General features: G+C 40.9%; 1 protein-coding gene across 1 annotated transcript; it reads left to right on the top strand.

Annotated features, from left to right (window-relative positions):
• The first annotated feature begins 19539 nt into the window (after positions 1 to 19539).
• Positions 19540 to 27439, top strand: ubqln4 (ubiquilin 4). Its single transcript, XM_079626917.1, has 11 exons — positions 19540 to 19893; positions 20449 to 20600; positions 20728 to 20888; positions 21559 to 21821; positions 21915 to 22073; positions 23917 to 24142; positions 24439 to 24578; positions 24656 to 24739; positions 24833 to 24948; positions 25387 to 25657; positions 25737 to 27439. The coding sequence occupies exons 1-11, from the start codon at positions 19747 to 19749 to the stop codon at positions 25887 to 25889; spliced, it is 1872 nt and encodes a 623-aa protein (XP_079483043.1). The 5' UTR covers positions 19540 to 19746; the 3' UTR covers positions 25890 to 27439.
• Positions 27440 to 27853: the final 414 nt, after the last annotated feature.

A 27853-nucleotide genomic window follows, 5' to 3' on the forward strand; every position in this document is an offset into this window, starting at 1 on the left:
GTCAGGGGGCATACGTCTCTGCATTGACCTTCGGGGCCCTAATAAGGCAGTGGTGCCGGACAGATACCCGCTGCCGACAATTGAGGAACTCACAACACTTTTCCATGGCTCCTCAGTGTTCACAAAGCTGGACCTTAAGTAAGGTTATATGCAGATACCCCTGCACAAAGACAGTAGAAACCTGACTGCATTCGTGACTTACATGGGGGTGTTCCGTTTCAAGAGAATTCCTTTTGGCCTTAGTTCAGCACCTAGCTGCTTTCAGAAAATCATGGCCACTGTCCTAGCAGGGCTCCCGGGTACGGCTGTGTACTTAGATGATATTGTTGTACATGGAAAGGATGAGGCCGCTCACAATGAATGCCTGAGACAGGTGTTCACAGCTCTGTCTAGACACAATCTGACACTGAACGCAGAAAAATGTGTGTTCGCAGCCCCAGCAATAGACTTTGTTGGCCTTCGGGTGTCCAGCTCGGGTATTACACCGCTGCAGTCCAATGTGGAGGCCATTCTCAACCTTCCTGTGCCAGCCTCAGCTGGAAAGCTTGCATCCTTCCTGGGCATGACTGCTTACTATCTCAGATTCTTACCTCAGTATTCAGCAATCACTTTACCCCTGCGACAGCTGCTCAAACAAGACACCCCCTGGGCATGGACAGCAGAGTGCGAACGTGCTATTCAACAGCTCAAGCACCTCCTCACGTCACCACCAACACTAGCTCATTTTGAACTCTCCAGTCCTACCCTGGTGACATGTGACGCATCAGCGGTGACAGTCGGAGCAGTCCTGTCACAGATGCATGGCGGAAGTGAAAGGCCTATTGCTTTTGCTTCGCGGGCTCTGAGTATGACGGAGCAGAAGTACTCAGTGGGAGAGAGAGAGGCACTGGCGTGCATTTGGGCATGTGAACGCTGGCACATGTACTTCTATGGACGATCCTTTACTCTCAGAACAGACCACCAGGCCCTTACTGCCCTGATGTCCTCTACGGGAACTGGCCACAAGCCACTCAGGCTTCACCGATGGGCTGACAGGTTGAATCAGAACAATTACCAGCTGCAGTTCACCCCTGGAAAAGACAACGTGGTTGCAGATTTACTGTCACGTTCAGCTGTGGAGTCAACCACCACAGCCAGGCAGCCGGAGTCAGACATTGAGAGTGACCTTGTGCAGTTAGTGTATGAGCCCTTACAGACCTCAGTGTCTCTTGAGGAACTTCAGCGGGAGTCTGCAGAAGACCCACTCTTCATTACTCTCAGCACCTACATTCGGTCAGGATGGCCAGCTCAGGTGAGCTCTGACCTGATCCCCTACTCACGAGTTAAGACAGAGCTGACATGTTGGGCTGAGTCATGCATTGCAAGGGGGCACCGGGCAGTCATTCCTCCGCCCCTTAGAGAGCAGGTTCTGTCAATGGCGCACAAGGGTCATGTGGGGATAGTTAAACTGAAACAGAGATGTAGAGACTTGGTCTGGTGGCCAGGGATTGATAGAGAGCTAGAAGCTCTGGTACGTGACTGCACACCTTGTCTGCTTAGTGGCAAAACAGGAACTCCAGCCCCGCCACCCTTGCAGCCTGTCGACTGGCCCGTGAAGCCATGGGAGCATCTACAGATGGACATCTGTGGGGAGCTCGTCTCTGTTCCCCACCATCAGCGGTTCCTAGTCGTGGTGTATGACCTCCACTCAAAGTGGCCTGAGGTTGTGCCTATGGGCTCAGTTACAGCTTCCGCAATGGTCGATTTCCTGGAGCAGCTCTTTTCCCGTTGGGGCATTCCGCAGGCTATTACCACAGACAATGTGCCACAGTTTACTTCCAGTGAGTTTTCATCCTACCTGTCGGCCAAAGGAATAGCCCACATGCGTACTGCCTACTACCATCCCCAAGCTAATGGTGGCGTTGGAAAGGTTTAACCAAAGTCTGAAGAATGGCATATGCGCACACCTTGCCCAAGGTTTTGCATTTAAAGCTTCTCTCTCCCAGACACTCTTGCATTATCGCGCCACTCAGCATACCACTACAGGAGTTTCCCCTGCCAGTCTCATGCTTGGCAGGGAATTAGAATTACCTTTGACCAGGCTCCGGCCACCTCATCAGCTCCCAGGGAACTCTTCGGCCCGGGCACGGGTTCATCAACGTCAGTGCAACATGAGAGCCAGATATGACCGCAAGCATAGTGCCAGGCCTACCCAGATACGAGCACAGGATTGGGTAAGAGCCCGAAGGCCACACCGTAGCAATAAACTGGGCTCTTTTCTGTCCGAGCCCATCCAGGTCAAACGGCAGTTAGGGCCAGTCACTTTTGAGCTTGCTAATGGGTCACGCTGGCATGCAAGTTGTCTTCGAAGAGTGCCAACGCCTTCCGTTAGTGATGAAAGCCGAAACCGTTCTGTAGTCATGGACTCCATTCTGCCCCCACTGAATCTGAATCCTGAGGAAGTCATCAGGCAGGAAGTGGGAACTGATCACGGTCAAAGCTCTCAATCTGCTGATGCCCCTGTGTCAACTCGTCCTGTGAGGGCGAGGGCACGTCCTGCGCACTTCCAGGACTCTGAAGCTACATTTCAATCGCTTTATTTCCTTCCGAGTGGAGGTCCAGACAATAACATTTTCTATTGTCCAGTTTTGGTGAGCCAGTGTGAATTGTAGCTTCAGTTTCCTGTTCTCATCTGACAGGAGTGACAGTGGTGTGTCTTCTGTTGCTGTAGCACATCTGCTTCAAGGTTCGACGTGTTGTGTTTAGTTTCTATAGTTTCAGTCATTAGTTACACCTGTCTTTTATTATCACTGATTTCTCTGTGTATTTAAGCTTGTGCTTTTCAGTTGTGTTTTTCTGTTTGTGTTTTGGATCAGGTGTTCCTGGATGTTAATGTCTTTTCACGTGGACTTTTTTCCCGTTTTCTGCCTTTTGCTATGAAAGTCATGCATGTGGATTGTCTCTCCACATAGTAGGCTATCTCAGCACCCGTCACAGTCTGGCACCAACCATGCCACATTCAAAGTCACTTAAAGGGTCATGATACCCCCCTCTTTCAGCTCAAGTCTAGCTCACAAATTTTTAAAAAAATGCAACTTAGTGTGGTATGGCACAGCAGGGATAACTGTCATTGGCCAGTGGCTCATGCATATCGACTGTCATTAAAAATCTGTGGTAAAACGTGAGTAAAAAATGCTTGCTTTTTTTATAGCTGGCAAAGTTAAAGTCTAATGAAATACACTGACACCTTATTTCTGTCCTTTTAAAAGTAATTGAATGCCCTGTAATTGAATTCTATCGAATAAAACATATTAATATACATGTATAATTATAATGTCATTAAAAAATATATAGTTGTTTATATACACACTATAAATGCATTTGAAAATACTCAATTTTCCGTTTAAAAAAAAAAACGTTCCGTGCACGAATTAAGCATACAATTGAGGTATTATCGAAATATATATTTTTTTTAATAACGAGTGCTTATTTAACAAAAGGCATGTAAAACAATTAGGGTTACATTTTAGACACACACATACCTCTGAAGGGATAGAAAAGTCCTCGGGACTTTGTACCGCATTACTCGCAAGACGCAAATTGCATTTGTCGTCAACAAGGCCGAAGTCCACCATTCTCCAGTTCTCTAATTGTTTTTGCTGCACACATATAGTTAAGATGTGTCCGTGGTGTATGGCCAACCAACCGCCCGGAGCCAGAGTCTAGCCCTGGCAGCATCGCAGGGAAAGATATGCAACGCACTTGAACTATTGCACCACGAATACAAACACTTTCGTCCCATGATTGCCTCACTCATCGACTACTACGCAATATCACAAATTGACAGGTCTGTCATTGGAAAGATCCACGTGGTGTCATGAATAATTAAGAGACAGTGTCTTCTCATAAGACATGAAAGCTCAGTCTCATTAATAAATATGAGAGACCGATGAGTCATCAAAGCACATACAGTGCACTGCCACAATGAAGATTTTAAACCCGGAAGACGAAAATAGCGGATAAAAACTCAAATTTAACCATTTCCCCCCTACTATTAAATCTAACAGATACTAACATTGTCTTCAATGGTGAACAACACCTCTTTTTTTTCATTTATGCCTGCTACCCCTCCTGGGGCATAGGCCGCCAACAAGAGCTCTCCAGGCATCCCTGTCTTGGGCTTTTTTCTCCAGCTAGCTCCAGGTGTATCCAAGTTCTTTGGTATCAGCTGCCAGATCTCGGCGCCACGTATTTCTTGGCCTTCCTCTTTTCCTTTTGCCTTGGGGATTCCAGGTGAGCGCTTGCCTGGTGATGTTGGGAGCTGGCTTGCGGAGCGTGTGGCCAATCCATCTCCATCGTCGTTTCAGGATCTCGTCTTCTGCAGGAAGCATGTTGGTTCTCTGCCAAAGGTCCTGGTTGCTGATGGTGTTTGGCCAGCGGATCTGGAGGATTCTTCGCAGACAGGAGTTGACGAAGGTCTGAGCTTTCTTCATCGTCGCCACTGTTTTCCTCCATGTCTCTGCACTATAGAGAAGGACCGCCTTGACATTGGTATTGAACAGCCTGACCTTTGTCCTTAGGCCCAGTTCCTTTGAGCTCCAGATGTTCCTCAGCTGTAGGAAGGCATCTCTTGCTTTGCATATTCGTGCCTTGACGTCAGCGTCTGTTCCACCCTGCTTGTCGATGACACTGCCCAGGTAGCTGAAGGCCTCCACTTCTTCTAACGCCTCTCCGCCCAACTGGACTGGGTCGTTGTTGATGTTATTCACCTTAAGGATCTTTGTCTTCTGTTTGTTAATGTTCAGACCTAGTTGAGCGGAGGTGGCAGCTGTGCTGTTTATCTTTTCCTGCATCTGCTGTCGGGTGTGAGATAGCAAGGCCAAGTCGTCCGCAAAGTCCAGGTTGTCGAGTTGTGTGAAAGGTGTCCACTGGATTCCTGTTCTTATACGTGCCGTTGTAGTCTTCATTATCCAATCGATGGCTAGCAAGAAGAGAAAGGGCGAGAGCAGGCCTCCCTGACGAACCCCGGTTCTCACTTCGAAGGTCTCCGTAAGCTTCCCTCCATGGACCACTCTGCTGAGTCATACCGTCGTACGAGTTTTGGATGATGTTGACGATCTTGGCTGGCACACCATAATGCTATAGAAGGTTCCAAAGGGCACTTCTATCCAGGCTGTCAAAAGCCTTCTCGTAGTCTATGAAGGTAATGTAGAGAGAAGAGTTCCATTCCAGTGACTGTTCAACAATGATACGCAGGGTGGCGATCTGATCCGTACAGGATCTGTCTTTCTGGAAGCCTGCCTGCTGGTCACGGAGTTGGGTGTCCACCTGGTCCTTCATTCTATTCAGGATGATCCTATTGAACACTTTCCCTGGAATGGACAGTAGCGTAATCTCTCGGTAGTTGTCAGCATTTTGTCTGTGTTAACAGCAACAACTGCAGCCGTCAACTCCATACGTGGAATGGTGGTCTGTTTCAATGGCGCCACGCGCAACTTCCCCATCATGAAGGCACAATGTGTGAGTCCATCAGTGTTTAACAGTCTGAGGTATGATACAACTTCATACCCCACTTCGCTAGCATCTGAGAAGTGATGTAGTTGCGCGGAAGTTGAAACTCCAAAGTCAACAGGTTTTATACATCTTGGCACACTGAAGTCAGTCAATTGATTTAGCCCTTGTAACCAGGCAATCCACTTTTCTGCACACTGTTCTGGAATGTCATCGTCCCATGCAAGCTTTTCTTTGCACAACTGCTGCATTAAAATCTTTGATGGCAATATGACAGGTGCAAGAAACCCTATGGGGTCGTAGATGGAGCTTGTGACCGACAGGATTCCTCTTCTTGTTACAGGTTTTTCTTTCAAGCCGATTTTGAATTTGAACACATCTGAATTGACACACCACAACACCCCTAATGCTCTCTCTCTTACATCTTCAACTCTCTCAGCTTCCGAAACAGAGGCTAACAATACACGACTGTTGCTTGCCCATTTTGTTAGCCGAAATCCACCGCTCGCACAAAGTTTTAGTGAGATCATTGTGCAAGGCAATTGCTTGAACATGACTTGAAACAGACTTTAAGCAGTCGTCTACATAAAAGTTCTTGAGAACTGTGTTGACTGCTTCAACAGATGACTTGCTGCGATTTTCTTCTGCTGTCTTCCTAAGGGCGAAATTAGCTACACTTGGTGATGACTTTGCTCCAAAAAGATGAACAACCATCCTGTACTCATCCAAGTTTTGATTTACATCTCCATTTGGCCACCATAAGAAGCGGAGCATGTCACTGTCTTTTTCAGGAACTCTCACCTGGTAGTACATGGCTTCAACATCTGCCATCATGGCAACTGACTCTTGTCTGAAGCGAGTGAGCACTCCAATGAGTGAATTTGTCATGTCTGGACCCTGTAGGAGCTCACTGTTCAAAGATATTCCTTGGAAACTTGCAGCACAGTCAAACACCACCCTCAGTTTCTTCTTCTGAGGGTGGTACACCCCATGGTGAGGTATATACCACACTTGACCATCTTGACGACTTAAGTGTGATGTAGGCACCTTGACTGCATGACCTTTGCTTAGCATGACATTCATGAAGTTTTTGTACTCTTCATGAAAGGAGTGATTTTTTTGGAATTTTCTTTTGAGATTTAGCGCTCGCTGGACAGCTGCACTTTGATTGTTAGGCAGTTGGACAACAGTTTTCTTGATTGGGAGGTCAATGTAATGATGACCATCAGAAAATTTTACTGAATTAGATACAGACTCTAAAAACTGGTGATCTAGCTGTGATAATTCAGCTTTGTCATCGCAATTTCTTTCAGGAAAATCATGATTGTACTGTTGTATCAGCATCTGTTCCACACTCTCAAGGGAGATTCTGTTGACTGTAACGCTTGTTTGTGCATAGCCATGCATGCTGTCTTCAACAGGTTCTCTAAGAGGACCGTTCAAAATCCATCCAAGGGCAGTCTTTACAGCATATGGCCCATTGTGCTTACTATTTATTACTCTCCATGGTTCCAGAAGCTTGAACTCATTGTTCCCTATGAGAATCTCCACTCCAGCGTCAATGTGAGGCAACTTCACTTCACTGAGGTACGGCCATTTGTCAACTTCGTGTTGTTGTGTAACGTTTTCTATTGAAACTGGTATGCTCTTTTGTGTAAACACTTTGGAAAGTTCAATGAAGTTGTTCTCTTCCAATCCACTCACTTCCAAGTCAGTGAGCACATAACTTTCCACTCGTTTCCTTGAGTTCATGGTGCTTAGCATCATGTCGATCTTTCTACCCTGTACATTCAACCGTCTTGCTAGTGCCTCAGTACAAAAAGTGGCAGAGCTGCCTGGGTCCATAAAGGCATACACTTCCACGCACATCACTTTTCTTTGACTTTATCTTGATAGGTACTGTTGCAAGAACACAGTCGTCCCCGGCCCCATGCACTTGTCTCATGACTCATTGTGGTAGGTAAAGTGGTAACTTCAGTTTTATCAACTTTTACCATTTCCTTCTCAGGAATCTTGTCTTGTGTGGTTAAGTGCAACATGCTAGGATGTCTCTTTGAACACAGCTGACATGTACTTCTTCTGTTACAGTCTTTGCTTAAGTGTCCTTTCACTAAGCATCCAAAGCAAAATCCATTCTTTCTTATAAAGTCTAATTTGTCTTTATATGGCTTGGCACCAAACTGATAACATTGCTCCAATGTATGGCCTTTTTCACAGAATGCACAAGGTTTAGTGAAAGCACTGATAACTGGTGCACTGTTGCTTTTCATCATTGTCAAGTCCTTTTGAGTTTCACTAACTTGTTTGCAGTCAGTTACAAAACTACTACTTCCTTTTCCTTCTCTTTTCAGCTTATTTCATTGAAGAGACTTGTTGGTGTGTTTTCTATCACCTGCCAAAGCATCCAGATCTCCAAAAAGTTGGTTTGATATTACCTTTGCTTGACGGTCAACAAACTCAACCAACTGAATGAACTTGGCTCTTCTTCTGTTGTGCTCCTCATACTCATAAGCATGGGCTCTCCATCTTTCACGCAACTTGTAAGGCAGCTTTGAGATAATCATCCTCATGTTGGTAGGATTATCCAGCACACTCTAAAAACTAATTCAGAGGACATTTAGTCATTACTTAAATATATATATTGTTGTGAAATAAAAAATCAAGTTCTGAGATACTGTTAGACTTTTTACTTGTAATTGTTATTTTATTGAGCTTGGACGACACAAATTATGCCTATTGATTAAATATACTATCATGACTTGTCAGAGTTTAACATTTTCAGTTAATCAAAAATAATTTAATTTTAAGTTCTGTTAATGTAAAATACAATTTGATGACGTGTTAACGGCCCACAGTTTCCGCGCGCATGCATGTTCAATGCCAGACGACGAGTGGGACCACACAGTTGAAACTCAATCTGGTGAATGGTTAGTAATTTTATGTTTAATTACACATTTGCTCAGGATTCTGTTGGTGATAGCCTACTGTATAGTAACCGAATACCGAAATCTCGAAGTCCTTATTCTGAAATTTGAGTTGAGTGTTGATAGTATATGTAACTGTGCGTTCACACCGGACACGAATAGCGCGTCAAATTCGCGCCTGCCGCGTCTAATTTGACGCTTGAACATTCTGAATGCATTCGCGCGTCCAAAGCGAAATGGACGCGCATAAAAAGCAAGCGTTTGGAGCGAAATTGACGCGCGTCCGAGGCGAAATCCGCTTCTTCTGGGAGAGGCAAGTGCTGCGGGAAATTTAAAAATACTACTGTTATTGTGTCTCGAAATGTAGTTTTAAGAGTTGTTCAGTCGAGAATGTAGTTGTTTAAAGCTCAAATCTGTGGTTTATTTATAACGATAGCGCCTATTTAAAAAATTTGATCTGACGGGATGTGTGAGACCCAGGGGATCACCGGGTGCTCGAGCTCATGTAACCGGCCTGAACAGCCTTTACCTCGGCTAGTCCTCCTGACGCCTGCCGCTGGTAAACGACTCGAGAAATGTTTAAATTCACAATATATAGCTTCTGTTCTATTATATGAAACATATAATTTAAAGGACATTGATGACTCGTTATAACGTATGTCAAACGACTTCTTTAATTATGTTAATATTATTATATATTAATATTATTTCATTTAAATGTTTTGAAAGGGAAATATATTAAAAGATGAATGTTACATGTATGTTTAAAAGAGAAATATATTACAATTTAAAAATGGTGCTAAAAATATAAATAATGATTGGAAAGCGGTTTAAAAATATACATAATTCCTTATAAAAGTCAGTCATTTCATTTGCGTTATTTAGAATTAGGGCTGGTCCGAATACTATTTTTTGAGCTTCGAAGCTTTATAGGAAAAAACTTATTCACCTAACTTAAAACATTATGTTGAATCAACTTAATTACTTGCATTCATGTTGAAAATTATTAAGTTCATGTTACTTAGAAATGCGTTTTTATTGTGGACTAAAAGGTAATTCACCATACTCAAAACATCGCTTTGAATTAAAGGAGAACTCCGGTCAATTTTAACATTGAGCTCAATTTTTAGTAAATTTGGAGTGCTGTCAATACAGAGAACAACGACAAAAATCGGTGTTGCCTACACTGTGTTATCCTATTTTTAAAATTTGCACCCTGTTGACTTCAATGGGGCAAGTTTTAAACCTGCTTTTATCCTCTTAACATATTTGATGTGTCATACAAGTGCCCAGCCATGTTGAGTGATTCCTTAAGAGTGAACACGAGTGAATCTGACTGCAGTAGATGTGAAAAATATGAATAAAAATGATGTTATATCAGCCAGCGCAAATACCTGTATTTAGTTCCTGTTTTCGGTGGAAGTCCAAAGTAGTCGATTGTCGAGTTCACGCGCGTGATCATAGTAACTAAACCTATGCGCGTGAACTCGACAATCGACTACTTTGGACTTCCACCGAAAACAGGAACTAAATACAGGTATTTGCGCTGGCTGATATAACATCATTTTTATTCATATCTTTCACATCTACTGCAGTCAGATTCACTCGTGTTCACTCTTAAGGAATCACTCAACATGGCTGGGCACTTGTAATGACACATCAAGGATGATAAGACTAAGAACTGGTTAAGTTTAAAACTTGCCCCATTAAAGTCAATAGGGTGTAAATTTTAAAAAGAGGATAACACGGTGTAGGCAACACCGATTTTTGTCGTTGTTCTCTGTATTGACAGCACTCCAAATTTACTAAAAATTGAGCTCAATGTTAAAATTGACCGGAGTTCTCCTTTAATGTAATTATGCCAGCAGTCTTAATTTAAAAATTCTAGTGGAAAACGTTAACATATTTTTTTTTGTTGACCCAATGTTTTATTTTTTAGAGTGCACATCCATGTATTCAATGTCCTCCATTACGTTGCGACAAGTAACCAGGAACAATGAAAAGGCACTTAAAGATTTTCCATCTTCAGACTTTATTTCAGGCCATTTGAAGGCCTTTTGCATTAAGGCCGTCGCAATTTTCAGCTCATTTCCAAACTTCTCATGCAAGAGTATCATTGCTTCTGCATAACCACGATCATTTGGCATGTGCTGGCAACTTTTTACAAGGTCTCTGGGCTCACCTCTAGTATACTGCTCCAGAAAATACAACCTGTCAACACTACTGTCAGCTCTGGAGTCAACCGCATGTTCAAACGCCTTCAGAAAAGATCTGAACTCAAGTGGATCTCCATGAAACAAAGGAAACATCACGTTGAGGTAGACAAGACATCTGTTGGTTCTTCACAAGCATTGCTGTGATATCTGTCTGACGTTGCATTACTCTTTGAAGTTTTGATGTATCAGTATTCTGGCACAACGTTTCATTGACTGGTGTTGACCATTCATTTGCAGTGTTTGTTTTCTTAGGTCTAACACTTGCAGGTATACTTGAGTGAAATGCTTCAAGAGGTGATAACATTTTACCATGCTTTGATCTTACACTGTATTCATCATATTCATAATGCTCCTGTTTTGGAATGACTACATCAGCTGCTTGGATAGCCACATTTTGACCTGCATTCTGTAGTTGTTCTTCACAATCTTGATACACTTTAATTTTAGCATTAGACATTGCAAGAGCTGTTTCTACTTCCAACTTTTCCTTTTCCGCCTTTAACTTCGCTTCTTCATTTCCAACTCCTTTCTTTTAAAGTGGCTGCTTTAGCCAACAAAGCTGCTCTGTTAGCTTCTTCCTTAAGACGAACTGAGGATACTGTGGATATTGAGGATTTTTTGGAAACAGATGTTGCTCCACTTCTTGACTTATTAGAAGCAACCATCTTGGATTGTTTCTCAGTTCATATTTCCTATTATCGACTATGCTGATATTGTTTATCAAAATACCTACGACATTTATCTTAAGCCTCTTATAATGTTGTTTATAATTCTTTGTGCAGATTTGTTTTAAGGTGTCCATATCGTACTCATCATTGTCATATGTATGAATTGCTTAATTGGTTGCATCCTAATTCTAGAAGACAATTCCATTGGTTTTTGTTTATTTTTAAATGTGTTTATTTTGTCTGTCCTCCTTACTTGAATGAATTTTTGATTCCATATAGATCTCCCTACTCTCTTAGACATGTGCAATACCCTTTTTTCTGTGTTCCAAAAATTGTCAGTGTAGCTGGACGTATGTCATTCCTGTATAAAGTCGTTTTAGGTTATCCTTATTATCTTATCTTAAAATAACTTGTGTATGTTTTTGAGTTTGTTTTGATCTTGTTTCTTTCTGTATTTTAGATTAATTTGAAGATCTTTTGCTAGTATGTGGCTCTATGTTGATATTGCATGATGCTGAGATTCTGTACTGAAACTGGTGTGGGTGTGGGAAGCCCATAAGAATGTGGGAAGCAGGTTGAGCATTTGTTTTGTTTTTGTAGTTTTGTCTTGTACTGTGGTTTTGTTTGATGTTGTCTTATCTGTGTTGTATACTGCTTGTGTTTCTAGGACCCCCTTGAAAATGAGATGTTACATCTCAAGGGGCTATCCTTTCAATAAATTCAAATATGGATGACACACTGACACACTGTCCATTGGTGAGACTTCATTGTCACAGATTTGAGACATCTTAATGCACTGTTTTGTTTCCTCAATCCATGACTCCACTTTTTTCATGAAATTTTTGCAGCATAATAATTTAGGCTGAAACCAGAAATCCTGATCAGCATCATGCTCTTCATCTTTCAAATACAGCAACACTGATGCATTACTTTCAACAAATTCTTCAAACATCCGTTTGTAGAATATAAACTGCTTGTTTTCAACATCATTCAAGTTTTCCATAAGCGATTCAATCTCGTTTGATTTTGCAGTTAATTGTCTCAACTTGCCTCTTCTGGCGCTTATCTTGTTGTGAAGCTCCTCTTCCACAGCCTTGTCCGTTAGCGCCCTCTTGCGTTCAGACCGCGTAACAACATCTTTGTCATCGTCGTCTTTGTTGTCCGCCATTTGTGAAACTTCAAGGCGTGCAACTTCACTTACGATCAAAGTTGCACAATTAACACTTCTTGCAAGCGGTAATATGATCGATCTTCATTCATTCACAACTCCAATGGACACAATCCTGCACAGCGCTGTTTGGCCACAACAAGCGAGTCCTTCTGACGTCGCAAGCACGATGTTCCATTAATGTGCAGTAAAGTGCGCACTTGTAATAACTCCTCTTGATTTAAACAACGGAGAAAGCTTTTGACTTACATGTATGGGACATGTGAATGTTTCTTATTTATTCCACAAGTTTTGACGCGTATATTCTTGTCTTGTATTCACACTTGAAATCCATAGTTCCTTTATCACTGTTTATTTTTCCAAGTCAATAAAGAATCACATTTCTTACATACAGCATAATCCTCTTGCCCAGCGATGTCTTCTCAACAACTTATTTGTAAAGATACTATACTTATGTGGCAATGTATGCTATACTATAATAAACGGTCAAAAGCTTTGTGTTCTCCCAATGTGCGTCTGCTCTTATAGCATGTGCTGAAAATGGACTATAAAGGAGGAAGGATCAGATGGACTCGTTGCTCTTCCTTGCTAACAAAGATCTGGATCTCCAGCGTGCCAGATGCAAGAAGCCATTGAAGCCTAGCTAGTATCTATTTGTTAGTTAGTACTCTATTATAATCTTTAATAAATATTCCTTTTTCATTTGATTCTTTTAATAATTATTGTTAAACATTTACTATAATCATCTGACTGGACCTTGGATTTTTGAGTACGAGTTTTTCTTCTGCCTGGATCAGGGAAATCCTGCTTGAAGAGAACTACAAGAGGGTGAGCATTCTTATGATAAAAAGAATAATCACTATGAGATTTGATTAATCATTAAGCCTAGCCAAAGAGGCAGCGTATAACAGTATATATGTATTGAGATTATATATATGATTGTTGTATAGCGAACAAAGGTTTAAGAGTACCATAAAATGTAGACTTATAATACAGAGGGGAAATCTATTATCTTTATAATAGAACACAAATCCGTATAGACTGATCACAAAACTCTTGAGGACACGACTATAAGTGGGCTTTATAGTTACCACGGGATTATCTATATATCTTGAATAGGATGTATAATAATTTGGAATGGTATTAATCGTGAGATCCATCGCAACATCTAGAAAATTACAGACCGGTATCCCTTCTTCTATTCGTCGCAAAAAAACACTTGAACGAGTTGTTTTCAACCAGATCTCCTCCTTTCTTATGCAGAACAACCTCTTGGACAACAATCAGTCTGGCTTCAAAAGCGGACACTCAACTGAGACTGCTCTGCTCTCAGTAATTGAAGCTCTGAGACTGACAAGAACAGCTTCCAAGTCCTCAGTTCTCATCCTGCTCATCTGTCTGCTGCCTTTGACACAGTTAACCACCAGATCCTCCTGTCAATCCTAAAGATTGACTCGGGAACTGCACTCCTTTGGTTCAAGTCTTATCTCTCGGATAGGTCCTTTAGGGTGTCGTGGAGGGGTGAGGTGTCTAAGACCCAACATCTAGCTACTGGTGTGCCTCAGGGCTCAGTGCTTGGACCACTTCTCTTCTCTTCTCCATCTACATGACATCACTAGGATCTGTGATTCAGAAACATGGCTTTTCCTATCACTGCTACGCTGATGACACACAACTCTACCTCTCATTCCAGCCTGATGATCCGACGGTAACCGCTCGCATCTCAGCCTGCCTGACAGACATTTCTGGCTGGATGAAGGACCACCACCTTTAACTAAACCTTGCGAAGACAGAGCTACTTGTAATCCCGGCTAACCCAGCACTTCATCACAACTTCAACATTCAGGCTCGTCATCCATAACTCCATCAAGATCAGCCAGGATCCTTGGAGTTGTAATTGATTACTAATTGAACTTCACAGACCACATTGCTAGCACTGTCCGGTCATGCAGATGTGCCTTGTACAACATCAGAAGGATCAGGCCCTTCCTATCAGAGCATGCTACACAACTCCTTGTTCAGGCGCTTGTTCTATCCAGACTGGACTATTGTAATGCTCTCCTGGCTGGTCTCCCAGCTTGCACTGTCAAACCTCTGCAACTGATCCAGAATGCTGCAGCTAGAGTGGTCTTCAACGAGCCGAAGAGAGCACACGTCACTCCTCTCCTCACAAAATTGCACTGGTTGCCGGTTGCAGCTCGCATCAAATTCAAGTCACTGACCTTTGTCTACAGAACAACCACTGGCACTGCTCCCTTGTACCTGAACTCATTACTTCAGACTCATGTGCCATCCAGAAACTTGCGCTCTGCAAGCGAGCGGCATCTTGTGGTGCCATCTCAAAGAGGCAAAAAATATCTTTCTCTGACCTTTACCATGACTGTTCCCTGCTAGTGGAATGATCTGCCTAACTCAGCCAGAGCTGCTGAGTCCGTAGCCAATTTTAAGAAACTGCTGAAGACGTATCTTTTTCGGCAGCACTTGATCCAGTAATACTAACACTTTCTCCTCTATTCTATCGAAAAAATTTTTTTTTTAAAGTACTACGTTAGATTGAACTGCGAAGGGTCATAGCACGTACATACTGTAGTCCTCCTACTGCTAGTTTAATTGCTTCTATTGTTCTCATTTGTAAGTCGCTTTGGACAAAAGCGTCTGCTAAATGAATAAATGTAAATGTAGCCTACTAACCCCATCCATCCATCCATCCATCCATCTTCTTCCGCTTATCCGGGGCCGGGTCGCGAGGGCAGCAGTCTAAGCAGAGATGCCCAGACTTCCCTTTCCCTAGCCACTTCCTCTAGCTCTTCCGGGGGGACACCGAGGCGTTCCCAGGCCAGCCGAGAGACATAGTCTCTCCAGCGTGTCCTAGGTCTTCCCCGGGGTCTCCTACCGGTGGGACGTGCCCGGAACACCTTCCCGGGAAGGCGTCCAGGAGGCATCCGGAACAGATGCCCGAGCCACCTCAGCTGACCCCTCTCGATGTGGAGGAGCAGAGGCTCTACTCTGAGCTCCTCCCGAGTGACCGAGCTCCTCACCCTATCTCTAAGGGATCGCCCAGCCACCCTGCGGAGAAAGCTCATTTCGGCCGCCTGTATCCGGGATCTTGTCCTTTCGGTCATGACCCAAAGCTCATGACCATAGGTGAGACTAGGAACGTAGATTGACCGGTAAATCGAGAGCTTCGCCTTGCGACTCAGCTCTTTCTTCACCACGACAGACCGGTACATCGACCGCATTACTGCGGAAGCTGCACCGATCCGACTGTCAATCTCCCGTTCCATCCTTCCCTCACTCGTTAACAAGACCCCAAGATACTTGAACTCCTCCACTTGAGGCAGGAGCTCTCCACCAACCTGAAGTAGGCAAGCCACCTTTTTCCGACTGAGGACCATGGCCTCGGATTTGGAGGTGCTGATTCTCATCCCAGCCGCTTCACACTCGGCTGCAAACCGTCCCAGTGCATGCTGAAGGTCCTGGTCTGATGGGGCCAACACGACAACATCATCCGCAAAGACCTACTAACCCCCTAAAATAAATTCTGTTTTTGAAATCTGGTGTATATCTGGTTTAGGCTCATGCTAGGGATATTGTCAATATTCTATAATATGGTGCTTGGTATTGTTGGACCTTTTCTGCTTTTATTTAAGCCCAGGACTGTATCTGTCTGACAAACACAGAGGTTACATGACTTCTTTAAACCAGAAATAACACACATTTTTTTCACAAATTCTGCCTAAACTGTATGCTTTCTTTTATCCCTGTGGCATGAAAGAACACCACGGACACAAAACTCAACAACTTCAATACTCAATGCACTCTGATGACTCAGAAAATGTATAATATACCCATACCATTTATTTATGAGAGCCTTAAATTAGACTTGTGCAGCCAGCAATAGGTGTACTATTAGGTACCCAGCATGCATTGCAACATGAAGCTTTTCATTTGAGTGTCACCATTGTTGAGATTCATATGCTGATTGTTGATGTCTACGTGTGATAAAATAACATGGCATTAAAAAAAAAAAATTCTGCATCTTTTTACAATTGTACAAATTATAACAATTCTGTTGGAATTCCTGCAGTAAAAATCACAGGACTTTCATATCAATCATATGGAAAGACCCAGACAATAAGACAATCAACTCTAGATGAAGTGAGGTGCTATTATCTTTATTGATGACAACATCAATATGCAGTCATAGTCACTGGACCACTTTACTCTTGGCTTTTTTGCTATAACAATTGTGCCTTTTAAACTCACAGGTAAAGAAGCCAGAGAATTACTAATGTTCAAATGTCAAGGGCAAGAGCCCAATTATGGTGACTACAAATGAAACAATAATTCATCAACATCTAAACCTCTGTTAATTCTCAATACCTTCTGCTACCGAGGCCTGTGCGCGTCCCGCCAGGTGTAGAGCCCCTTGGACGCACGTTAGGCGCACTTTTCACGTGACCAGGCAGGTTTTTGAATTTGCCCCCTCCCCTTCCTTATGAAACTAAACATACCAAGTTATCTCTGCTAAACCTGATTAGTGCAATGAATCTTTCAGCTAAATAGTACAAACAACTAATGTTGTTTAGTAATGATAGCAGGTTTTTACTAAACATAAAAGAATAAGTAATGATAAGTTAAACCCTGCATTATGAGGATTTTTTTGTACTTGTGGGGACATTTTTTTTGGTCCCCATGAGGAAAACAGCTTATAAATCATATACCAAGTTATGTTTTTAGAACATTTGGGGTATGGGTTAGGAGAGTTATGTGACATCCGTGGCCCCCAAAGGTTTTCCTAATTCATTATTTCTTTTCTTTCTGTAATTTTTTAATAAACCTAACCCTGTTATTCTGGTCTGGTGACCACACAGTATTAGCATGTATCTTTCGACCACTCTGAATCACTTAAAAGTAGTGACAGTGAATCACAAAGCAAGTGGTTCCTTCCCTATATTGTTAAAGGCAGAATAAAGACTTGAATTACAATGGCTTTAAAGTAGAGTCAATAAAAGATTGAAAATAAATATAGTAAATAAAAATTGTACTTTCATTGTTTAAGCCTAATGGAGTTCCATGTATAATCAATAGGAAAGTAAAGTAGAGACAATCACAAAGCAAGTTTAAGTTATTACAGAGGTTAACTTTACCCCAGTGACTGTGGTGGTTAGCAGAGAAATACAATACAATACAATAAAGCAATACAAATATTATACTAGTTGTTGTGTGTGAATCAAGCCACCTGGTGGTGATACATGCAAACCTCTTCTTATAAGTTAAAGAAAGATGAAGTTCCATGTTAGCCTGGGTGCCAGCCCGAACCCCGCCCACAACATTTTTTGGTCGGGAAGGCCAAAAAATTAATTTATTTTCGACTGAAGAAAGACATGGACATCTTGGATGACATGGGGGTGAGTAAATTATTAGCAAAAGTTTTTTTTAAAAGTGAACTAATCCCTTTTATACCATGAAACAGAACACACTGGACTGTAGCAGAGAAGCCAGAATCTGACACAGTCCGGGGCGTTTGCTCTTTGGGTTTGATGTGATAGTGATGACCGTCATTCTTTCACCCTGAGACACTGTCAGAGACATGCTGCAGACAGAAGTGACTTCAACCTTCCCACAAGCTAAAGACAAGTTCTGTAGGAGGAACAATTAAGGCTTATGCATCACATAATGATGGCCCAATGATAGTTTTGTAAATTCCTAACTTTGTGTTCCCCCTTTACAAAATAGTTATAGAACATGCATGATTAATAAACAGCATTTTAGCAATTACGTAAAAAAAATTATAGTATCGCAACTTACAGTGACTGAATATATTGTATATTGTATGCACTGCAAGTATAGTATTGTATAGTACTGAATGTCTGTAAATTCAGCACTTGCATACTGCAAAAATACGTGTTACGTGTTAAAATTTACGTGTAAAAATACGAGTTGTTAACTGCAAAATCAAAGTTACAGTATTACTCTCACGTCTTCGTGTTAGGCCGGCCTGACTTTGTCCTCATCACAGGCAATGTTTTCTCTTACTAGGCAAATGGAAAAATCCTCTAGTGTGCCAGATCCAGCCTGGAAAACACTCCACATCTTGCTCTTCCTCTTCCTCATCCTCCTTGCCAACCACCTCTTCACAGTGTTTCCATTTATTGTTGGTATCAGCATTCAGTGCATCTGTGCTCTCTGAACTGCCTTGTACAGTTGGTTTCATCCCATCATTAGAAATATGTGTGAACAATTTTGAGTCGTTGTGTGTAAATGTGTGAAAACTGTGTTTACAGTAAATCACAAAGGAAGTGGTTCCTCTATTGTTAAAGGCAGAATAAAGGCTTGAATTACAATGGAGAAAATACATTGGCCTGTGTTTAGCATTTTGCAACACAATTGCATCACAGTGAAATGTGTTTTAGTGAGTGAGATTGAGTTCTGCAAATGGTGTAGACAACTGCTGCCTGAACTTTTTAAGATTTTACAGAAAGAGTGATTTATTAGACAAATTGGTTTAGGTTATTTCGAATTTGGTTGAGAGAATGATGTTTAGTGTATTAGCAATTCAGAAAAACTGTAGTTTTGCGTTTAAGGTTTTGAGAAACTGTGATGCATGGTTTTAGCAATTGTGTTTGAGCAATTCGGAAAACTGTAGTATTTGACAAATAGTTTGACAATATTGTTTTTAAAAGTGTTGAATTATTTTTAAAAGTGTAAAAGTGACACACACACACACACACACACACACACACACACACAAATTGTACATTCCTTCCAAAACATATCAATGCATTGAAACTTTGCATACACATTTAAATTCATTCATGCATGTCCCTCAATGATAAATATTTGCAAAATTTAAAGAAAAATCAAAAGTTTAAGTTAACCAGTATGCTATTTCGAGCAGTTTGAAAGTATAGTGTGGGTCAAATCGACCCCAACACAAGATAATTGATGGAAGCTAATTTATAAGACCATCAAAAATACTTTTTCACCTTCAACGTGAAGCAAATTGATCCACTTACTATTATTGTGTGTTGGCCTGGCTGTCGCACAATCATTAAATGGTTTATTTTTCTAGTCTTCTTCAGCATCTTCTACAACTACATGCTGCACATTAGGTGCCAATAACCGCCAACTTTGAGTGATTTCATACAGCGAGTGCAGTAAGTGAAGTCGATGACACGCCACACCACCAGAGGCCGCTGTGGAACAGGCGGCGTTTGGAGCACTTTTCCCCGATGCTTGTTGGTGCGATGATGTAATGAAGTAAAAGAAGAGTAAAGATGGCGGAGAATAGCGGCACGGATCCTGCCGTGGAGACGAACACTGAAGAAAATGCCGCCGCTAGCGCGACTATCATTAAGGTCACCGTCAAGACACCGAAGGATAAAGAAGAAATAGCCATCGCCGAAGATTCATCTGTCGCACAGGTGATATATTTCGCGATTTCGTGTTGTTTGTGGCACCCGGGCGTTCGTTACACCAGCGGCTAACAGCTTTAGCCGGCGAGCTAACGATTGACGACGAACAGCCAGAGCCGAAAATCTTCGCAGTGTATATTTAGAATGACTTTCACTTTTGTTATTACTTAAATGCGGTTATTCTGAGAATCTCATTTATTGTTTTTTGTGTTTTATAACGCATGTAAAGTGTGGTTTTCTAACTCGCGGTTGTCGTTAAAGAAACGGCCTGCTCATGTAGAAGGTTCTAGTCTGTCATCTTTGGTCGCGCTCTTTCTGTTTTGCTTAGTATTTTTGACTTCAGAATTGCATGGATAGACTAAACAGCGTGTTAAATGACTTTTCATTTACATATGGTGCTATGCTGCAATGTTTGTGTCAGTTTATTTGTCTAATTGCCGTTTTAGGCTGGTGTTTACGAGCTTAGGCTTAATAAAAGAGACCTTGATGTTATTCAGAAGTGAGGGTGAATTGATTTGATTTAATGTGTAACATTATAACCCGCATGTTTTGACCTCTTAACAGTTTAAAGAAGAAATCTCCAAAAGATTCAAGGCGAAGCAAGATCAGTTGGTTTTGATTTTTGCCGGTAAGATACTGAAGGATGGAGACACTCTCGGTCAGCATGGCATTAAAGACGGACTCACGGTTCACCTGGTCATCAAAACCGCACAAAAGTAAGAGAGAGACCTGCTTTTTAGGGTCAAAACAGAACCTTTTTTTCATATGCAAAGCCATATTGTGTTGTAGGATAATGCATATGCAGTTTGAGTGGCTCAATTTTAGGGTGTTTTGTGCTTGTAGGACTTCAGGTGCTGGTAGTTCGCAGACCTCTGCTTCTTCTGGCCCTGGACCATCAGAGGGCAACAACGATGGAAGTGCTTCCCCGAGCCCCGCGGGCAACCTGGGCACACCCCAGAGCGTTGGGACGTCCCCGACCCCGTCACAGCCAGCCAATATACTAGGTGAATTATGTTTTTAAGTTTGTATTATTGAGTCTGTTTTTAATGTAATTCCATAACATTGTTGTAGTGTTTTGTGTTGCGACTATTTTTTATTGTTAGCTAATCTGTTAAAAAAAAATTGTTAATTTAAATAATTCTGAAATACAAACATAGGCTATGTATAAATTTTAATCTTTCCTTGGCAGCTGACTGAAAGTACTAAAATGACTAAAACTGAAATATAAATGGAAGCTAAATACATAAAAATGGCAAAAGCACTTAAACCTATTTCAAAACACTAAGACTTTAATTTAAAAATATAAAATCTTTATTAATACTGTAATAGCATATAAATAATTCAAAGTTCCACTGGTTGCACCATTCAAGAGAGAATGTTTGTTCTGTATGTACATAAATACTAGATGAATGCTGTTTTAAATCTTTATTTCTAAATCTTTATTTTGAGGGATCACCTTATTGTCTCTGTTTTTAATGTAGTTTTCTTGCAATGTACATGAGAAGAATTTGTTCAATTTATTAACTGACTGTTTTTTAACCCCATAATCTAGTTCCTTTCATACAAATAATTGTATGAAAGACAAATGCTGTGAATCCTAATAGTTCATTGTAAGAAAATTCTGCCCTTTTATCTTGCTTTTGTTATACTCTGGCTGTCCTTGTGTGTTTTCAGCTGGGTTTGGTGACCTGTCAGGCCTGTCTAACCTCGGTATGGGATCTGCCAACTTCATGGAGCTTCAGCAGCAGATGCAGCGACAGCTCATGTCTAACCCTGAGATGCTGTCTCAGATCATGGAGAACCCGCTTGTGCAGAGCATGATGTCTAACCCTGACCTGATGAGGCAGATGATAGTAGCCAATCCACAGATGCAGCAACTAATGGAGCGTAACCCAGAGATTTCACACATGCTTAATAACCCAGAGCTCATGAGACAGGTATGTAATTGGTCATGTACTACAGCCTGGAAATGGACACAGTAGTTTAGCTTGATTTGATTTTACAACAGTTTTTTTTTTTTGCTCTTTAAGACAATGGAGTTGGCACGGAACCCAGCCATGATGCAAGAGATGATGCGTAACCAGGACCGGGCGCTTAGTAACCTAGAGAGTATTCCCGGGGGTTATAATGCTCTTCGGAGGATGTACACAGACATTCAAGAGCCAATGTTTAGCGCTGCACGTGAACAGGTCAGATACATTTATTAACCCTCTGGGGTTCTTCGGACCAAATGGTCCCGAAGCTTTTGAATAAACATTTTTCAAAAATCATAGCTTCATCGGAATGGTCCGAAATTTGGTAACTTTGTTGGTACTTGGTATATGAACACCCAAAAAAATTGGCGACAGGATTTGAATTGTCTAAGTGGTTGTAAAAAAAATAGTCACACTCAAGACCTTCGGGTCCAAATGGTCCCCCATAGGAAATGAATGGGAAATTGGCAAAAATGTGAAAATACAGAGTTTTTTTGCGCGTACAATCTACAAATCAGCCACGATCCAGAAAAAAAGCACACAACAGTGAAGGGGTGAATCTATAAAACATCAAGAGTGCAAAACAGACACATCCACACACACACACACACACACACAAACACACTTTTATACACATACACACTAATAAATTCAGATTACATAAATCTATTTTGAATTTTTAAAAATCACAGCTTCTTCGGAATGTTACGAAACTAGGTGACTTTTATGGTATTAGGTATGTGAACACACAAAAAATATTGAAGTCATGATCCAAGCATGCTATGTGGTCATCACACTTCTGCTCTTTGGTCAAAAATGACCCTCTTAGGAAATGAATGGGAAATTGTCAAAAATATGAAAACACAAGAGTTTTTTTGTGCATACAATCTACAAATCAGCCAGGATCCAGAAAAAAAGGACTCAACAGTGAAGGGACGAATCTCTAAAACATCAAGAGTGCAAAACAGACACACACACACACACACACACACAAATGAAAGCTAATTTGACTGTATTATAAAGTAAAACTGGCACTTCAAATTACCATTTAAACCAACCAAACTAACAAAAAAAGACAAAAATAGTCTTTGAGAATCTGTTATTATATTTTAAAATCAATAACCTGAAAAAAAATTGGCAAATATGTGCAAAAATCACTAGAATTTGCAAGCCTTTCTACAGAAATCTGTAAATCTATCTAGTGGTAAAAATGTGCTATTGCGTGATAAAAATGCTCAGTGTATCCACCAGATGGCACCAATCTAATTAAAAAAAAATTTTTCATGAGGCCTAGGCTTGACTCTAAAATGAAATACAGCTTTAATAAAAAAAAAAAAAAATTACATATATATAAAAAATTTATATTATATTCAATGGGGAAAAATGGGTCATAATTATTGCATAAATATTAAACCAACCAAACAAACAAACAAAAAAGACAAAAAATAGTCTTTGAGAAACTGTTATTATATTTTAAAATCAACAACCTGAAAAAAAATTGGCAAATATGTGCAAAAATCACTAGAATTCGCAAGCCTTTCTACAGAAAGCTGTAAATCCATCTAGTGGTAAAAATGTGCTATTGCGTGATAAAAATGCTCAGTGTATCCACCAGATGGCACCAATATATTTAAAAAATTGTTTTCATGAGGCCAAGGCTTGACTCTAAAATGAAATACAGCTTAAAAAATAAAAAAATAAAAATTACATATAAATAATTTTTTTATATTATATTCAATGGGAAAAAATGGGTCATAATTATTGCATAAATATTAATTACAAATCATAAAATTATCTCAAAACACCAAAAAAGAAAAGAAAAAATATTATAAAAAACAAGTAAAAAAACATTTTTTTACATTTTTTTTAATAAATATTATTCCCACCCTCCCGGACCATTTGGTCCCGAAGGTCCTAAGTGTGACTCTGAAACGAAGGACACCAGAGGGTTAAAAGATTATATATTTATAGTAAAAAATAAAAATGGGTTGTTGCCTAAAATATTAACTCTAATTTTAATATTAACAGTAAATGTTATATTGCATCATCATTTGAATAGTTTGGAAATAACCCCTTCTCGGCATTGGGTGGAAATGCTGAAAACTCTGGAGTGCAGCCCTCCAGGACAGAAAACCGAGAGCCCCTGCCAAATCCCTGGGGCCCCCCTGACACCAACTCCACCACCACCACCTCTGGGACGGCTACCACCGCCAGCTCCACCACAAGCTCAACCACACCCAGTGTGTCCAACCCTCTGGGCATCAGCTCCTCTAGCCTAGGAAACGGTAATAGCATTTTATGTAAACATTCGTCTTTAACTGTAAAGCAAGCTGCATGAATTGTTTTGAGGATTTGTTGTGGAGAATTTGCTAGCAGATAATTTATGTGCACAGATTATTTTGTCAATAAATCAAATTAATAAATGATTTATTCTAGTCAAATACTGCATAAAAGGGTGAAATTTACATTGCTGTGTAGAATTACAAAGCATCTCAAATGAATTGATTTCATGTTCAACTTTGTGTATGTATGTGTGTGTGTGTGTGTGTGTGTGTTTTGTGTGTGTGTGGTTCACTGTTAGGCATGTTCAACAGTCCTGGCATGCAAAGCCTAATGCAACAGATCTCTGAGAACCCTCAGCTTATGCAGAACATGCTTTCTGCTCCTTATATGCGCACTATGATGCAGTCCCTGTCTCAGAATCCTGACGTTGCCTCACAGGTATAGCAAGACCATCATTTGGTAGTTCTCAAAGTTTTGTTATGATATTCTGATACTAATAAAAATGCATTTTTCAGGTATTGATGAACAACCCTCTGTTTGCGGGAAATCCACAGCTGCAGGATCAAATGAGACAGCAGCTACCTGTATTTCTGCAGCAGGTGTGTCCAGTTGGGATTGTTGTAGATTGTGCTTTTATGTGACTGGATTTGGGTTTCATGTGCTAACTGACTTGTTTTCTGACTCACTTACAGATGCAGAACCCAGAAGCCCTTTCTGTCATGACAAATCCTCGAGCCATGCGAGCCCTAATGCAGATCCAGGAAGGACTGCAAACTCTTCAAACCGAAGCCCCTGGTCTCATGCCCAGGTGCAGTTTTGATTTGTCTACCACCATTAAAAAAAAACATGAAACATGCAGGGCAAATGTAAAATACTATTTTTTTTTTAATGATAATCCAAATGAATCCCTGAATTGGATTTTTAAATTCATATATTTAATTGCATAGTTTGACGGTTTTTTTTATATTTCCAGCTAAATCTTTTTTGAAATTGTATTGCTTAGCACTAGTATTACAATCTCTACAGAGTGAGAACCCTTAGAGAACACATCCTCTTTCTACTAGTTATTTCCCTCTTGGCTTTGTCCCCAAGTAAATGCAGCTTCCTCTAGATTACAGCGCACATGTTTGCCTTTTAAGCAAGTTTGTGTTATTCCATTTATGTAAACAATTAGTTGTCAGATCCAACAATTAAACAAGCAGTATGTCCATATCTGCTCTTTCCCAATTAAATGTCTTTTTTGTAGTCTGGCGCCTGGTGGACTGCCTGGTGGACTGCCTGGTGGACTGCCTGGTGGGATGCCTGGTGGGATGCCTGCTGGGATTCCTACTGGGATGCCTACTGGGATTCCTACTGGGATGCCTACTGCCCCACTGCCCACAGGTGTGAATGTGACTCCTGAGAATCCTCCGCCCTCAGGCCAGGGCCCCGCCCCCACCCCTGCTGCTGGAGCTAGTCCCGCCCAGCAGCAGCTCATGCAACAGATGTTACAGATGTTTGCTGGAGGGAGTGCATCGGTACTCTTGTTTCTTTGTTACTGTTAATTACACTTCTTAAGAGTATGGTTGGTTGTACTCACTTTGTTTTGCTTTGCAGACTCCGACTCCAGAAGTGCGTTTCCAGCAACAGCTGGAGCAGCTGAGTGCCATGGGCTTCATCAACAGGGAAGCCAACCTGCAGGCCCTCATCGCCACCGGGGGGGACATCAATGCCGCCATCGAAAGACTGCTCGGCTCCCAGCCTTCTTAATTCCATCAGCTGAGAGCGTGCGACAAGAAGTCCTTCATAGTCCTTCATCACATAAAATCTGACAAGCCCTACATAGACAGAATTCCAATTACTCCAATCTTGTTTTTCATTTCCTTTTTTTTGTTTTGTTTTTGTTGCTTCGATCAGTTGATCTCTGAATCAAAGCAAAGAGGTTTCAAATTTGTTTCCTTGAACAAAAAAAAAACCAAACCAGAATCGCTGTGGAATGACGTCACACTAACCCCTCATCACTAGTAAGATGGGACAAAGCTTACATTTGCTGAACCAAGTTTAAGTTACCATTCCTTACAATTAGAACATGCTCACCTGAGGCACTACTCGGTGGTTAGGAGAATAAAATCCATCCGCTTGAATTCTGAGGCCGGAGAGATTCTTGTCTTCTGTGAGAATGCTTGGTTTCCTTAATTTCTCTATTTCTTCTAATTCATGCCTGATCAAACCAGTATTTATTGCAGAAATGTAGAGCTTACCCTTTATTCCCTTTCCACCTTCCTCGGTTGACGTTGATTTGAGCGTTCCTTGACATTTGATGTGTTAATCAAAATCTAATAGACATGAACATGTTGGAGCACTATAACACCTTGACTCTTATTGCTTACACTTCAGCTATTTTAGAAAAAAGGAATGAATTTTGGAGATGAGATTTGGAAAAGATGTTCAGTCATCTCTTTAGTCGTTTGCCTTTGTGAGGAGTGTACCTCAATTGACCATAAAGGCTTGTCATATGGGTAAGGCTGTAACAAAGCATCAATAAAATATTTCTCAGCTTAACGAGCAGTGGCGAACGCAGAAACCATTTGTTTTGACCATATCTTTATGCTTTGACATAGGAGTATTCTAGTGCCTGGAACACACTTGTATTGTATACTGGAAACATCATCCTCAAGTTGCTCTGGCAAATCAAAAACTGGTTACGGCATGATAGTGATGCTAGCTTCTCTCAGTGCTAACCAACAGCTATATACTAACAGAGATTTGATGTGAATTAATTTTTTTTGCTGCACATCCATAATCCACTTTTTATTATACTTGAATTACAATACAGAAACATACATTAATTGAGGTTTGTATTTCCTTTAAGCCAACATCTGATTTTGTCGTGTCCAATGTGAGTCACTCTGCAATGCTTTTTGAAATGGTTTACAAATAATGGTTTAAGGATTGCATGATCATGTTCTCTTATAACCACAATGTTTTTAATTCACCTGAGGGTTGCAGGTATTGTTGAATTAGGGGAGGTCACACAAGTCATTTGTTCATCTTGATACATTGTACATGCATTTATTTCTGCTTTAAGCATTAAGATTGCTACCTTAAATAACATTGGTAATGTACTTTGGCACCCAATATGATGAGAAGTTGGCCTTTGAAAACCTGGAATTTAAAAATTGTGAGGTTTGATAAGTTATAAGATTTACCATATAAAAGCTGTGGTAAATCTTATGGTGAATTTAGATTATGTTATGCTCAGCTGTACAAATTGTTTTTTTGTGGGTGCAGTTACTATAAAAATGATTTTTAAAAGATAATTTAAAAATTATGGAAGTTCATTGGAAGTTCAAGTCTCGAAACCGTGCACACAAAATAAAGATGTGAAGACCATTCATAATCTAACATAACTGTTTCCCCACAATAAATAACCTTAAGTTTAGTGCATTGGAAAGGTTCTCTATAGAAGCCAAATAAAAAAATCTTTATATTTAAGAATGTACATGTAAATTATAAACCGGTTGTGACTTATTGGGGCGAGCTAGTTGCAACAAACCTTTGACGTTAAAAATCCCTTAGTGATATTAGCCTCACAGTTTTAATCAAGGGCTCTACTTGTTGCTGCTGTCCCCTGAAGGCCCTCACTCCCCAAAGGAAGTAAAGACTAAAGGTTGGGAGGTCTCTAAAGTATATAGTGTATTTACATGCAAGTATAACATCGATTTAAAAAAACA

This window comes from Phoxinus phoxinus (genome assembly GCF_949152265.1).
Source record: "Phoxinus phoxinus genome assembly, chromosome: 10".
In the NCBI taxonomy this organism is placed as follows: Eukaryota; Metazoa; Chordata; class Actinopteri; order Cypriniformes; family Leuciscidae; genus Phoxinus; species Phoxinus phoxinus.